Consider the following 15,708-nt stretch of genomic DNA (forward strand, 5'->3'; position numbering starts at 1 on the left):
GAATCCCTCAACCTTTGTTAATTCCTCTTAGTAATTTTCCATCCCCTGATATCCACACCCCTTCCTCTTGGCTATAAATCATCAGCCCCCAAGTAGAACTCAATCTCTCTTAGTGTTTCAATAAGTATCAAGTGGGTTTTTGTTTGCTTTTTTTTAAACAAGCGCCCAACAGAAATCTTTTAACCGTAGAATCTTCTGGAATAATGAGGGTTTCGAGGTCTCTTGGAATATTCTCCACAGCTGTTTCGTCCAGGGGATTACATGCTTGGGAGTTAATGGGCAACACACTACAAACATCTTCAAGTTCGCGTCTCTGGAATGCCAAGGAACAGCGTTCTGGACAGAATAAAAACGCTGAGCCCGGTCACCCCTCCGCCTCCTCGGCGGGCTAGAGTCCCAGTGCATGTCTGGACGCCTGAGCGGCGCGCTCACCGGTGCTCCGCCGATCGGCGGCTACCAGCGAGCCAAACATCGGGGTGCACCGCTCCCGCGTTCTCCAGCCCGGGCCCGCGGCGCCGACGTCGCCGGAAGCACCGCCGAAGCCTGCTGACGTCAGCCGCTCTTAGCCCGCCCCCTAACACCCTCGGCCCCGCCCTCCCCTCCCCTCCCACCACGTGTCGTCGCTCGGTCGCCGGAGGCCGCGCTGGGGCGGCTGGAGCGGCAGAGCCGATGGCGCGGTGAAGGGCCGGGCCGCAGTCCTTGTCGTCCCCCTGCGGCGACGCCGTCCGCTCGGCCCCGGTGAGTGCGCGCGGGCCGCGGGGCTGGAGCGGCTCCTTCTCCGGGCTGGCGGGGCGGGACGAGGCTGGGCCGCGGCGGGGCGGGGGCCGCCGCCGATGGCAGCTGTCGCCGCCGCCGCCTTTGTTGCGGGCCGGCCGGAGAGGAGGGCGGCGCGAGGTGTCGCCGCCCCGCAGGTGCCCGGGGAACCGGAGCTGGGGGGCGTGTGCCGGGGGGCGTCCGGGAAGGGTCGGGCAAGATGGCTGGAGTGAGCCGGGGCGGCGGCGGCGGCGGCGGCGGCGGCGGGCACCTTCGCGCCGGCCCCTCCCACCTCCCGCCCGGCCGCCGGGCGCAGGCCGTGGCCAACTTCAGGCCCCGGCTCCTGGGACCTCACGGGCATTCCTACTTCCCCAGGCCGCCCTCCACACCCCACCCCCGGAAACATTGGAGAAGCTGACTCCGAACTCCGGGAAGATCTTTGCTTTGGAAGTCCCGGAAAATGGGACTCACAGGATGCACACTCACTACACACCCAGCAGTTGCCGGCAGTCTTTTAAGGGGAAGCTCTCTGTACCGGCCTGAAGCGGCTTCATATACAGAGAATTTGCGACCCAGAGGCGGGAGGAATCCTGCCAGGTCTGGGTTGGCCTCCGCCACCCAGGCACACCCCTCTGTATCACGGACTTGGCTTTGGCAGGTCCTCTAAGGAAGAAAGACTGTTAAGTTTCTGAACTGGCTTGTGGACAGCGCCTGTGAATCTGAAAAATCCAGGTGATAAGTATTTCTTTTGCTAACTATTCAAGTGTCCTGTCTAGGCTCAGACTCTTTGACCTGGTAGCACATCAGCACCGCTCTCCTCTGGCCCTGATTCGGTGTTCAGTTGGTACTGGCAGTGGGAAACTTAAGCATGTCAGTGGACTGTTTGAAACCTCTTCCTGGAATACTCATCCACTGTTCTCGGTTCAGTCCTTCTGTACAAATGGTTTCTGAAAACCAGTCCGGTTTCTGAACCACAGAAAGCTTTTTAAATATTTGAAGCTAGCCAGGTATATTATCTGCCCACAGCCCCTCTAATAATAATGAAATAAGCCACTTTCCCTGAATCCCTTCCTTCTAGCTGGAAGCAGGTAATGCTTTGCAGATTTGTGTGCGCCCCAGGCACCCTCTCACGGTCTGAGAGTTCCCACTGACACCTGACATGTCTACTAAATCTTGCATGCAGAGATGGAGTCCCCAGCCTACCCTCTAAATTTGACTCTGAAAGAAGAACAAGCAAAGGAGACTCAGATCCGAGAATTGGAGGATGGCTCCCTCATAGATATGCAGAAAGTACAAATTTATTCCAAAGGCGCATGGGTAAGTAAGAGGGTGTGGAATCCAGCCTGGGAGCCCGGCTTGCTCTAGGCCTCCTCCTGGGGCAGACATGGGAAGTAAAAATAGCCCGGTCTCATGTGCTCACATTCCTGAGAAAACAGCCCTGTGGCTTCAAAAGGCAGTGCAAATAAGGGAGGGAGGAGATCGAGGTGGAAACAGGGCCTCCAGCGCCCTGTACAAGTCTCAGAAACTGAGACCTTGTCTTCTTGTCACTCTCTCATTCACCCGTTTCCCATGTGCCTGACGTAATATCATCATAGATATTGAAGGCACCAAATGTATGTAAGACTTGGGTCATTGAGTTAATATGAGGAGAATTTAGGCATAACAGTTGACACCCAGTGCTCTATGTCCCCCAGGTGTAAGTGGAAATGCTAAGCTCCAAGGGACACACAAGTGTAAGTGCAACAGTATTTTAATACATACATTTATTTGCAGTAGTTACTGGAGTCATGGAAATTGAGTATGAGCTGTAAACATTTTAAATAAGCAATAAATTGACATTGCTTAGTTTTTTTTTATTGGATATAAACATTATCAGTATCATCAGTACGTAATATTCCTTGTGCCCAATAAAAGAGAAGCCCTTCATCGTAGAACACAGAGCCGCAGGCAAAGAACTAGAAAGACCCTTCTTCCGAATGCAGAACCTCGGGTACTAAAAGATACCTGCTTTGCTGCCGGATCCTGTGTACACTGACTTCCGAGCTGCAGCCCTCCCAGTGGAGCGTGTTGTGTCTCAGTGTGAACTGTCCATGCACCACCAGGCTCTGGACTGACTGGTCATTCATGTTTGTCCACCCTGTCCCTCCCCAGTTCTGACTCATGCAGTGGTCAGTTCTGGCAGCTTGAAGACCTCAAAGCAGCAGAAACCCTGGATTCTGAGGCTAAGGTGAACAACCCAGCATATCTAAATGGGCTGGAGCAGTATGGAAATCGGGTGCAGTCAAAGTAGACATCTGATTGTGTTGCGCACATGAGAAAAGCCAGGTGAGGTACATGCCTGGCCCAGGAAAGAAAGAAGGGAATAAATAGAGTGGCCGGAGGCTGGAGAAGGGAGCCTGGCAGCTTGAGAGGTGGGACTGGGATTTGGGCATTTGTAACCTCTAGGAAGTCTGCTGTCCATTGACAGCTACTGCCCAGTGTTAAGACAAGTCCCTGCCTTCTTGGAGCCCCCAATCTCAGAAGGGAAAGGAGCCTGACAGGGCAGTGGAGGTCAGTTCACATGCAAAAGCGGGGAAATCTCATTCAGGCCTGAGGGTGTGCTTCCTGGAGGAAGCACACTCTTGAGCAGTGGACAGTTTTGCCCCCTCTCTACCCTGGAACATATACAGTATACGGAGACGACTTTAGTAGAGGTTGGGTGTGAGGCCCTACTAGCATCCTCTGTTCGAGCCAATGCATCTACAATGTAATTGAAGGTACCCTGCGCATACAACAAGGAACTGGGTAGTCCAAAATGTCAGTAGTGTATGGTTGAGACACTGATCTAGCACATTAAATTAGGAGAAGAACAACGTAGAATCTGTATTTTAAATGCATATTTTGATAATAATTAAGATGGTTCATAAGAACTACTCACGTGTAAGCTTGCTCTCTAGTAGAATTGGAGTAGAAATACAGTTTTAGTAGAAAGAAAAATATACTTTGAACTGAGCCTTATATTGAGTGGATGAAGAAAAGGGAAGGGAGAGAGGTTCCACTCCAGGCAAGAGAACAGCATGATCAAAGGCATGGGGGAGAGAGGCTGTGGGTGGAGCTGAGACACCCTTGAAGCTGGAACCTTAAGTGTGAGACAGGCAATAGCAAAAGGTAAGCCAGGGGACATGGTATGCTGCACTGCACAGTTAGAGCTGGCCTGAGTAACTCTGAGGAATGAGTCTTTTCTGGTTTGGTTTGGTTTGGTTTTGGTCTTTTCGAAGCAGGGTTTCTCTGTGTAGCTTTGGAGCCTGTCCTGGAACTCGCTCTGTAGACCAGGCTGGCCTCGAACTCACAGAGATCCACCTGCCTCTGACTCCTGAGTACTGGGATTAAAGGCGTATGCCACCACCGCCCTTCGAGGAATGAATCTTAAGTCAGCCTACATTAATAGGGCTCTATAGAGCAGAGCTGGGAAGGATTACATACTACAGTCACCTTGGTAAGGCCAGAGTAGCCTGAGACAACACCAGCTTTGGAATCAGACCGTAGCTGTATGAATTCAGCCAAGCTACTTAGCCACTATTTCCTTAACCATAAAAGTTGAGTAGCAATCCCCATATCCATACCTTATTTAAATAATTCAAAGAGATAATATGTTTACGTGCATGGAAATACCCCAGGCAGTGCCTGACCCAGCAGGGGCTCCATTGATGCAGAGGTTCCAACTCCCCTCAGATGCCTATTATGTAGTAGGCCTCCAAGTGTGAAGTGCTTTACAAAACAGTTACCCTTGGAGGTAAGTATGGGAATGCCAGCTTCCCAGGAGAGCAAGGCAGTGCACACAAGCTAAAGAACACTTCTCTGATGAGCCCTTAATCATGTGAGAGAGGAAGGACAGGAATTGCAGGTTCTTAGCTGTTAGGCCAAGGAAGGATGACTGAAGCTTGAGCTGCCTGCAGACTGCCTGGCTTCTCAGTTTTAACCAGAGCCAGTGCTGTTTACCTTCTGTTGTCTTTGATCAAATGAAAGGTCTGCATAGCAGGGCTCAAAGTCTTGCCCCGTCTTCACAGGGCTCTGGGAAGACTTTCTAAGCCTCTCCTTTGTGCCTGGGGTGGGGTGCATGTTGTGGACTTGTTTGAAGATCCTCTAGCCACGTGATAATTAGGAGAGGATGAGTCCCCACACCAGCTCTTAAAAGTCAATGTTTATCCAGGTCTAGAATGTGTTACCTGCTCTGCAGGGATTGATATAATTAGGCCTGCATTCTTCTGTCAGTGAACGGAAGGAGATTATAAATAGTTATGGCCTAGATCTGGAACTTGTAAAGGAGTGAAAGGCCAAAGAGAGAGTTGTTTAAAATCTTGGGTAGTAGGAATAGAAAACACTGGAAATTCTCTAAGTTGCCTCTTTTCCAGAATGAGGAAGTCTGAGGAATACCTAGGGACCACACTATTTTTATCTCCTTCTCTTCCACATGTAAAGAATTTTTATTCAATTTTACTCCAAAGAGTTGACTTGTTTTTTTGGCAAATAAAATTTTAATTGTTTAAAACTGTTCCAAGTATGACAAGAGAAGAGAAATCCAGAGGTAATCTATTTGTCTCAATAACTCATTCAGTAATACATGGTATGTGCCTACTAGCTATAGCAGTAGTTTTCAACCTTCACAGGGGTTGCAGATATCCTGCATGTCAGATAGTTACAGTTCATAGCAATAGCAAAGTTACATTTATGAAATAGCAATGAAATAATTTCACCATTGGTGGTCACCACAGCATGAGGAAGGTTGAGAACTACTGAGCTATAGGCGCATCCTAGGCTCAGGGAAACAAAGTCAGCACAGGCTCTTTTCAGCAAAGTCAGATCAAAGTGATGAGCAAAGACGTGAAACCAAATACACAGTGTGACAAGGCACCAGAGTGTTGAGCATGGCACATCAAGTGTTGTGCAGGTGTGCGTACAGCCTGGAGACTAGTGTTGCCTGGCCTGGGTCTTGGCAGACAGGTGGGTGTGAAAGAAGAGGACCTCAGGGCCAAGGGGAAGAGTGGGCAGAGTATCTAGGCATCAGGGAGCAATGAGCAGTTAATACAGCTGCAGCATAGGTGGAGAGTCACTCGGACAAAGCTTTCTCCTCTAGTGAGAGCCTAGGACTCACACAGTGCTGGGTCCACATCTCAACCTTGCCACTGTTGGCTGTGTGTCTTTCGTGTATGTGAGGATCCTCTGAGCCCATTCCCCCCAGCCCTTGCTAAACTGAAATATCTTTGCTCCTCTGTGAGATTCTTGGGGGAGATCAGGAATCAGTTATAGGGCCTGTCCTAGTAAATGTTCCCATAGAGAAGAGAGTGTGGTGGTGGTAATATAGGAAGTAGGCCTAGTTAACAGGGAAGAAAGGCCAGGATGTGTGAGTGATTGACAGCTTGACTCTGAAGAGGCTGTAGGCCATCTATCTATATACTAACTTTTCTAAGCTAAGGAGAGACAATATGATCACCAAAGCCCAAGGTACAGCTTTGAGGGAGTTTGAAGGAGAATGCAGAGTGGACAGCCTGAAAGGAGTTCACTAGAGATTTCCTAACACTAAATTTGAGCTTTGGAGTAGGACTTTCAATGCCACAAAAGAAAAATGCAGAAGAAAGAAAAGCAAATCCATTGGGAAAGTACAAGATTTTGGTTGCTGGCCATCTTTAGCTAGGAAGGCACTCCCTCCTTTTGGAATCCAGAAAAAGGATGGATGAATGGGGGAAGAAGCAGAGAGCCTAGTCTGGCAGACATGCCCACCATTTTGCTGGGATCTCATTCTGTAAGTGAAGCCCAAATTACCCCTTCTCTGCTACTTGTGCTCCTATAGATTGGAAGGGCCTAATAAAGTGCCTGCTCTGGCTGGCTCTCCTCAGGATAGCTTTGGTCTTGAGTCAACAGTAGGAAGTGTTGACTCTTACAGAAGAGGAAAGTCTGTGTGATCCACAAAGATACCATGGAAAGCAGTAATCCTGTTCAGCTTGAAATCCAGCCACCTGTGCTTAGGGTCTCTGGCTGGGAAATAGGGAGGTATAGGTTGGGATGACATCTTCGTGGGGATACTTATTTGGGGTGTGGCTGGTTCTTGACTTTGTGAACTGTGAGCAGATAGCATGCAGTACCTGAGGAGATGATGCTCAGGGTCCCCCAGCCTGAGGACGACAGCTGCTGTGGTGGGACTCAGGAGGGCCTGCGCACACACCGTTTCCAAGAGCAGTGAGAATAGACAGACCATTCCCTCTGGGTGAGAGCCCTGACCTGACCTGTGAGAGGGAAGGCTGTGCTCTACCCACTTGTCTGTCACAGCCTAGCAGATGTGAACATCTGTGCATGTACATACCAGTCATTGAGAAAGTACTGTTTGTGTTCCAGGTACCAGCCCTATTTGAGGAGGTGGCCATATATTTTTCGGATGAGGAGTGGGAAGTTTTGACGGAGCAACAAAAAGCCCTCTACCGGGAAGTCATGAGAATGAATTATGAGACTGTCCTGTCCCTGGGTAATGCTTTGTTTTCCTTTGTCTCTGGGAAGCTCTGGACCCAGAGAACTGTATCACTGTCTCTGTCTTCTCTGCTGCGTCCAGTCTCCTCATCTGAATGGGACTTCCCTCCCTGTGCCTGTCCCAGCTTCTTTTCCTGTTTTTGATTTGGACAAGACATACAGATTACGCCCTTCTATTTGGAAACTTGTATTACCTCTTAGAACAGTCCTCATTAGGTCCAAGTGTTCCCATTACTTTAAAAAAAAAAAAAAAAGTGTAGCCTTCAAAATGCCATCATAGATCTAGGCCTTTGTTTTCTTGATCCTTGGGAAGGAAAGCTTTGTTGTCCTATCAGCCTCAGACACTTGGAAATACATCCAAGAGTACTCCCCAAAATACACACACTGACATCATCCCTCTTCTCAGAGTACAACCATTTTGGAGAATTTTCCAGTTTTGATCAGTTGGGTTCTGATCTGATCTGATTGTTTCAATGGCTTTATCCATCTACCTCCCTGCTAGTCACTGCATGGCTGTTGCTAGTCCAGCTCCATTAGCAGAGATCCATCCTTTATGTCTTTAAGGATCACCACGCTCTGTTCCCATCTTCTACAGTGGGGGTGAAAGTGTTTCTTACTCGGTAAAACACAGCTGTTTCCCTGCTTTATTTCTTATGAACAGAATTCCCATTCCCTAAGCCAGACCTGATCAGTCGGTTGGAAAGGGAAGAGGAGTATCCTAATTTTGATGAGTGGCGGCTCCAGGGAGTAACCTTTGCAGGTAATGAGTGAACCAGTTCAACATACACCCAAGAGAAACAAGCTGGGTTTTCAGTTTCCATGCGTATTCTGTAGAGTATTTAGGAGTGAGGCACAAAGATTATGTGTAGGCTTTGGAATGTAAAGATCCCCCTTTCTAGTACTTATGGACTTGGGGTAACGTCTTTCTCCTAGGCCTCCATTTCTTCATTATTGGTCGTGAGTTTACACTTTGATGTGCAACCTAGTGTGTGGATGAAGTGAACTGAGGCTGATACAGCATTTGGTCCACACTTGAAAGAGCATGGCTACTTTGGTGCCATGCCATATGCCCCTACAGATTAGGCATAATGAGAGGAAAGGCAAAGCACATTTGTAGATTGATTTACTCTAGGCTTTCTCTTCCATTCTGGGTAGGAAAGGTACTAACAGCTATAGTACACATTTGAATAGTTATTTCTAAGAAGTACCTAATTTATCAAAAGAAATGGTTGGAAAAATACATTTAATCCCAACACTTGGGAGGTAGAGGCAGGAGGATCTGAAGTTCAAGGTCATCCTTGGCCAGCCTGAGCCACATGAGACTATCTTGAAGGAAAAAAAAAGTATGTGTGTAAATGCACCCACACACACCTACATACTTACACTTACATATATATATGTATCATAGTTTTGAGACTACCAAAATATATTTGCTCTTCTCTATGGTTGGGTTTAAAATGCTGTATTTCACAGATTCCACAACATGCTTTCCTTTTTGTTTTACTAACATTGCAATTGAGAATGCCTCTTAAAATGAATGGCATGTGAGAGCTATTTTTTTTCTTCTCATGATACATAATAGTGTGTTTTATAGCTGGTGGCCTTTATGTTTGGAAGATGCAGTAATTGCCATAAACCATGTTTCCTGTGACTGCCTTCCAAACGTAAATGTACGATGAAACAGCTTCATCTTTGCTGTGCAGGAACCAGGTGTCTGCATTATAGGCTTAATTTTGCTGACACGGGTTTTGCCATAGATTTGTTTCTATTGTTTTATTTTGGTCTGGTTCAGTTCAGTTCAAGGGCTATGACTTAGTGCTTGCACAGTGCTTCCAGATTTTTGTAATATTAGGTAGTAGTATGGATACATTTGGTTTCCCATCCACATAAACATTGGGTGATGCTGGTGGTGTGGGAGTGGGGATTGACCCTAGGCTATGCCATGCTAAGTAAGCTCTAGCCCCAGCTGTCTTTTTTTTTTTCTTTATGTTTTGAGACAGTGTAGCCCAGTGTAGCACTGAGCTTGTGAACCTCCTGCCTTTGCCTCCCACATAGCTGGGATTATAGGTCTGCCCCACAAGGCCCACACATAAACATTGTTTTCATCCAGACATGGCCCCGATATTGTTTGCTCCAGGCTTAGTACCTATATTCAGTTCTCTTGTCACTGCCTAGCTTGGTGACCTTGATATTTCATAGCATCTGTGGTCTCTGCTCAACTGCAAAGGTCCTCTGCTACACACAGTATCCGTGGTAATGGGACATAGATAAGGACTTAGGCTGTATTATTTGTTAAACTTTTGGTTCACTTTTGATGAGCTCCAGATTAAACATTATGACCTCCCCAAATCTATGAATAAACCATTTTACATACTGGCACTATTTTTGACCCTCCTTATTTGTCTTCTAGAAAATGAAGAATCCGACTTTACGACTCCACATTGGGCAAGCCCAGTGAATGCCACCACCTATTTCCCTCAACCTCAGCACTTCAGCAGCTTTTGGCATCTGACTCGAGACATCACTGAACTGCCTGACTGGAGTGAGGGGTACCCCTTCTACATGGCCCTGGGCTTCCCAGGGTATGACCTCTCAGCTGATGATTTAGCTAGCCGGTTTCAGTTCAGCCGGGGCATGCGCCGCAGTTACGATGCAGGGTTCAAGTTGATGGTGGTAGAGTATGCTGAGAGTACTAACAACTGTCAGGCTGCCAAGCAGTTTGGAGTGTTAGAAAAAAACGTTCGAGACTGGCGAAAAGTGAAGCCACAGCTCCAAAATGCCCATGCCATGCGGCGGGCATTCCGAGGCCCCAAGAATGGGAGGTTTGCTCTGGTGGACCAGCGTGTGGCCGAGTATGTCAGATACATGCAGGCCAAAGGGGATCCCATCACCAGGGAGGCAATGCAGTTGAAAGCTCTTGAAATTGCCCAGGAAATGAACATTCCAGAGAAAGGGTTCAAGGCAAGTCTGGGCTGGTGTAGAAGAATGATGAGAAGGTATGACCTATCTCTGAGGCATAAAGTGCCGGTTCCCCAGCACCTGGCCGAGGACCTGACTGAGAAGCTCTTCACTTACCAGCAGAGTGTGCTGACTCTGCGCCGGACACATGACTACGAAGTGGCCCAGATGGGCAATGCGGATGAGACACCCATCTGCTTAGAAGTGCCCTCTAGAGTGACTGTTGACAACCAGGGTGAAAAGCCTGTCTTGGTTAAGACACCAGGTAGGGAGAAATTGAAGATCACAGCCATGCTGGGTGTCTTGGCTGATGGGAGGAAGTTACCCCCATACATCATTTTGAGGGGGACATACATCCCCCCTGGGAAGTTCCCCAGTGGCATGGAAATCCGCTGCCACCGATATGGGTGGATGACTGAGGACTTGATGCAAGACTGGTTAGAAGTTGTGTGGAGACGGAGAACTGGAGCTGTGCCCAGACAACGAGGAATGCTGATCCTGAATGGCTTCCGGTGTCATGCCACTGACTCCGTGAAGAGCTCCATGGAAAGCATGAATACAGACATGGTGATCATCCCAGGGGGCCTGACCTCCCAGCTGCAGGTGCTGGACATGGTGGTCTACAAGCCTCTGAATGACAGTGTTCGGGCCCAGTATTCCAACTGGCTTCTGGCGGGGAACTTGGCACTGAGCCCCACTGGAAATGCTAAGAAGCCACCCCTGGGCCTCTTCCTGGAGTGGGTCATGGTTGCATGGAACAGCATCTCAAGTGAATCAATTGTCCAGGGGTTCAGAAAGTGCCACATCTCCAGCAACTTAGAGGAGGAAGATGACGTCCTGTGGGAAATTGATAGCGACTTGACCAGAGAAGCACCGAAAGACTGTGACGCTGAAACTGTGGCTGAGGGTAACTGAAGGAAGAGTTCAGGTAACTGGTCAGGAGTGGATCTCTCGGCACCATTGCTCCGGTCATGGCCAGCACTCACTTCTTTTCTGGCCATTAGTTTCTCTTTTCAAGTTCTCTTTAAATAAGCCTGCCATGCCAGTGTAGACAGCAGGTCAGCAGCATTCTCTCTTTGTATTTTATTCTGTGGCCTGGATCCAAGAGTGCGTGTGTAGTGGGTAAGAAGAACAAGGAGCTGCCAGAGCACTTCACATGAGAGCAGTACCACAGCTAAAAGTGACGTGGGCATAGAAAGCATAGTCGACACTGTTCTGTTGACAAAAAGTTTATCTGAAAAGATAACTTCCTTCTCTTATAAATGCTGAACTTTCAGGGCTGGTCTGTTTATTTGCATAACTTAACATAGTTGCACTGCCTTTTGCTCATCTGCAGGACCATGACCCAGGGAGAGAATGAAGTCTGCCTTTAGTACCTCTGAGCCTCAAGTCTGAGTCCTAGGGTGGTCATACCATGCCCACCAGGGAGATAATATGTATTGTTTGCTTTCCTCTAGGAGGGTTGAGAGTTTTAAAACATCTTAGTCTCATGGAACTACAGATGAGCCATTACAGCCAGTTGATGTTGTCACCACATATCTGAAGGGCGTTTTTAAATTGAATCTTTGAAGTGGTGCAGAGCTGGTTCAGCAGTTAAGAGAACATACTGTTCTTGCAGCGAACCACAATGTGGTTCCCAGCAGTCATATCATGCCACTCATAACCACCTGTAACTCCAGCTTCAGGAGATCCAATGACCTCTTAGCCTCCTAGGCACCTGCAGTCACATGCGCAATTCCACACACAGAAACACAGTATATATGTAATTAAAAATAAATCTTGGGCTAGAGAGATGGCTCAGCAGTTAAGAGTGCTTACTGTTCCTTCTTGCAGAGGACGGGTTCAGTTCCCAGTACCCACATGACAGCTCACTACCAGCTGTAATTCCAGTTCCAGGGGATACAGTGCCCTCTTCTGGCCTCTGCCAGTTCCTGCATGAATACGGTGCACATAGCCTCATGCCAGCTCACATGTATATACATAAAAACAAACCTTTTTTAAAAATTAATCTGCACCAGAAATAGTAGTACAGTGAGTAAAATTTAAGGCCCTAAGATCATCAAGTCAGGGTAGGGGGTTGTGTGCAGAAGAGGAGCAACTTTGGAAGAAGCGGGAATGGGAGCAGGAGAATGCCAGAGTAGGGGACACATGGGAAGCACAGACAAGTCACCCATTCTCATTTTCCTTTTCAATCCACCTGCAGCCTTTGAAAAGGAAAGTGGCCTGTCTTTAACAGAAGACCTAAAACCATCTTAACATATCTTCCCCTTTAAAAAAAAAAAAAAAAAAAAAAGTCTATTAGTGGACATTTTACTTTCCCACCCATTTTGCTGTATAATCACAGGCTCTTGGTGACATACACCTCCTTCCTGCTCTCATCTCCTACCCTTGACACTGAGCTCTAAACTTAGGGTAGAGCAAGCAGTTCTTCTTACTGCATTCAAGATAACTGTCATGCTTTCTTCCCATGTCCCCATTCTGTATAAAGGCCTGTGGATTCAGGCCCCTTTCTGTTGACCACTGCTGCCCCAATAAGCACCAGACTTTGAGTTGCAGTTGTTTTGTCTTTTCTCATTCTTGCTTTTCCCCCTCTCTGTTAGAAAACATTTTCAATTTTCTAAGCAATTTACCACTCCAGGGATCCAATCAAAAACTGTCAGAAGAGGAGAGGGCAGAAAACCATGCTAAGCCACAGCTCTGCACACAGGTACTCGCATCCCACATCAGCGTGAGCTTCTGCTCCTCCAGATGCCGCCCTCGCTGTACAGCTGCTGAGGAGTGATGGAAAAAGACGGATTCACAGCAAACAAGATCCACAAGACAGCCATTAAACCACCTCCTGTCATGGAATAGAATACTGTTTTTGTTAAAAGTTAGAAGACAGCCAGAAATCCAAGCTAACTATGATTGAAACGTGGGAGGAAAAAACTTGTAAGAAGATGGCTGCAGAGAGATGAAAAAGGGCAGTGAGGCTCTGAGCATCCCAGGTCTGGACGCAGCCAGAGTACCCCATCTCAAGACGGCCCCACCCATCCACCCCATATGGTGTCAGCCAAGCCTAAGACCCTTAAGTTTAGCAACAAGCTTAGAAAAACATTCCACCCCATTTCTCCTTTGGGAGCTGTCTTCTCTGTGCATTATAGAAGCCTATAAACATGAATGGACAAAGAGATTTCCTGGAGAAGAGAACATTGTTCAGCACCAAGATGCGCCTGTCACCACAGCTCTTGTGTCTTTTCTGCGGAGGGAAACCTCAAGAGTATACCTTTGCAGATGCTTCAGTCGAACCTGTTTCCACACAGGTCAAAACTACAGAAAAGCTTTTGGAGAAACCCGTCACTCGTGTACTACTGTTACTTACACATCTCACTGAGCGAATGAGATTAATAACAGCAAAATCGAGACACTGGCATGGTGCTGGAAGATGGCTTTTCTGTAGGTAAACTAGGTTAGTATGGAAGATAAGAGTTTTAAGATAAATGATGCTGTTACACTTTACCTTCTTAATCTGGTTGGCAGCTAGATCTTTTTAGGGTCTTATTTAATGGCCCTACTTTCCCTGTTACCCTCTTTAATGAGGCAACCCTTTGGTACACAAGCCAAGTCTCTAAATCATCTGCTGTCTGCACAGAACAGGGCCCACTGACTCATACTTACTTGGTTAATTTCTTTAATAATTTTATCAGAAGGGCAGTGGGAGGGGTTGGGCCTTGAGCCACAGCTACTTTTAGACTTCAACTCTACAAGAATAGGTGTGAGTCATTGACTATTGTTTCCACAATAGTAATTTGCATTCCTGCCTAAGTCAACTGTTAAGAAAAACATTCCTTCAAAGCTGTCTGTGCTACAAAAATTATACCAGAACCTCATAGGCAAAGCCATTGCTAGATCTGTCATTCCAAATACTCAATCTGGCCAACAGGTTGCTGTGACCACTTCTTCCTCCACTCAGCTCATGTGGACGCTGTACACTTCTGGGCATCTTTACCAGTTTCTACTCAGGTACTCATTCTCCTGTTTGCCGTCCACTTTTCTGATCTGTTTTAACCAGTCATTACACCTGCCCCGCTTGTCAGAGTACCAAACACATGACACTGACTTCTAAGATCTGAATAGACATTTTGTTTCCCATTAGCTTTGTCTGTACTGTCTTGCCATCCCCAAATGGCATGTTACACTCCATACCATCAGTTGGTGGTGGTGGTTTTTTGTTTTTTGTTTTTTTTCTTCCTTCCACTGTCCTCTTTCCCAACTTTATTGTTTCTCTTGCTTTCGAGCTTAAAAGATGCCATGTTGGGGTTTCCACACAGAAGCCAGGTATCTTGACGAAGAGTAGAAAATAGACTTAACTTCTGTTTCATTCCATAACACCACTCATCAGCTGAGATGCCTTACAGGTTACATAGCACTGGAACTTTCCTAGAGTGGTGGTTCTGCTGTCAGGGTCTTCTGGGTGCTTTCTTCCACTGAGTTAAGATGATCTATGCCTAACAGAGCCCAGTACAGCTGTTTAGCAGAATAACGGTTACCAAGAATTACCATAGCACATTGAGACTGTACTCCCTACTAGATAGAAACTGATCCTAGTAATAAACTTTGATAACAAAGACAATAGGCTCTGGTGGTTTTATTTATCTGCCCATATTGTCAAAAGTTTTAAAATTTTAAGTTAAAAAAATTTAAGCTATTGCCTATACTTTATTCATCAGATTTGGTAGCACTGTATTACACCTTTGAAGCAAAATCTTCATGGGATGTACTGTTACAAGCATTTTTTTTTTTTAATTGAGGAGAATATGGGGTTTTAAACTAGTTCTTAGAAGTTGGAGGGGTTTGGCTAGGTTTCCTCAGTAAGTCATGTTTTAGGTGTTAGTCTTAGGAAGGACATAGCAGTGTCGCCATCATAAAGGACATCCTAAAAGTTAAGGATGAGTCAGAATGTCCTAACAAGTTGATAAACAGAAATCGTTCCTTTTTTCATAAACTTCTCAAGTGAAAGCATCATATTCACAGGCCTTCCTTGTGTGCTATTAGACAGTGGAAAAGTGTTGGGTGGACTTGGTGACAGCAGGGGATGACAAGTGCAGAGCTACTATGTGCTGAATCCTGATGTGCCTGGTAAAGCAAGGCAGACCTGTTGCAGTCACCTATGGCTAAACCCATGACTAAAAACCTTAGGGTAGAAACAACTTGGAAGTAACTCTGAAATTACCCAGTTTCTAACAGCTTTCTTCTTCCAAGTATTTTTCCTAAGTGATCCTTGGCAATATGTGTGTTTGTGTGTTTATAATTTCTTAATTATAGGAGACTACACATAGACTCATGACTGGGAGAGGTATCGGAAATGGAGTCGGCCTTTGGTGGAACACAAAAATTGAAATCTTTTGCAGGAACTCTTGAATATCCTAATTATTATGTCCCTGCCTTACCCCCAACCCCATCTCCCCACTTCAGAAAATCTCTTGATAACTGGCATGGAAGACAGACCTGAGTATAGAC

General features: G+C 46.8%; 1 protein-coding gene across 3 annotated transcripts; it reads left to right on the plus strand.

The window, feature by feature from the left end:
* The first annotated feature begins 627 nt into the window (after positions 1-627).
* Positions 628-14,821, plus strand: Pogk (pogo transposable element derived with KRAB domain). Of its 3 annotated transcripts, none has more exons than XM_059280303.1 (6): positions 628-738; positions 1,129-1,485; positions 1,937-2,070; positions 7,123-7,249; positions 7,913-8,011; positions 9,662-11,485. In XM_059280303.1, the coding sequence occupies exons 3-6, from the start codon at positions 1,939-1,941 to the stop codon at positions 11,122-11,124; spliced, it is 1,821 nt and encodes a 606-aa protein (XP_059136286.1). In that variant the 5' UTR covers positions 628-738; positions 1,129-1,485; positions 1,937-1,938; the 3' UTR covers positions 11,125-11,485. The 3 variants fall into 3 exon arrangements, with proteins under 3 accessions (XP_059136286.1, XP_059136287.1, XP_059136288.1); XM_059280304.1 differs by lacking the exon at positions 1,129-1,485 and adding an exon at positions 12,848-14,821 and having other exon boundaries at positions 630-738; positions 9,662-11,137; XM_059280305.1 differs by lacking the exons at positions 628-738; positions 1,129-1,485 and adding an exon at positions 2,905-3,078 and having other exon boundaries at positions 1,962-2,070.
* The last annotated feature ends 887 nt before the right edge of the window (positions 14,822-15,708 follow it).

This window comes from Peromyscus eremicus, chromosome 15, assembly GCF_949786415.1.
Source record: "Peromyscus eremicus chromosome 15, PerEre_H2_v1, whole genome shotgun sequence".
NCBI classification, from domain to species: Eukaryota; Metazoa; Chordata; class Mammalia; order Rodentia; family Cricetidae; genus Peromyscus; species Peromyscus eremicus.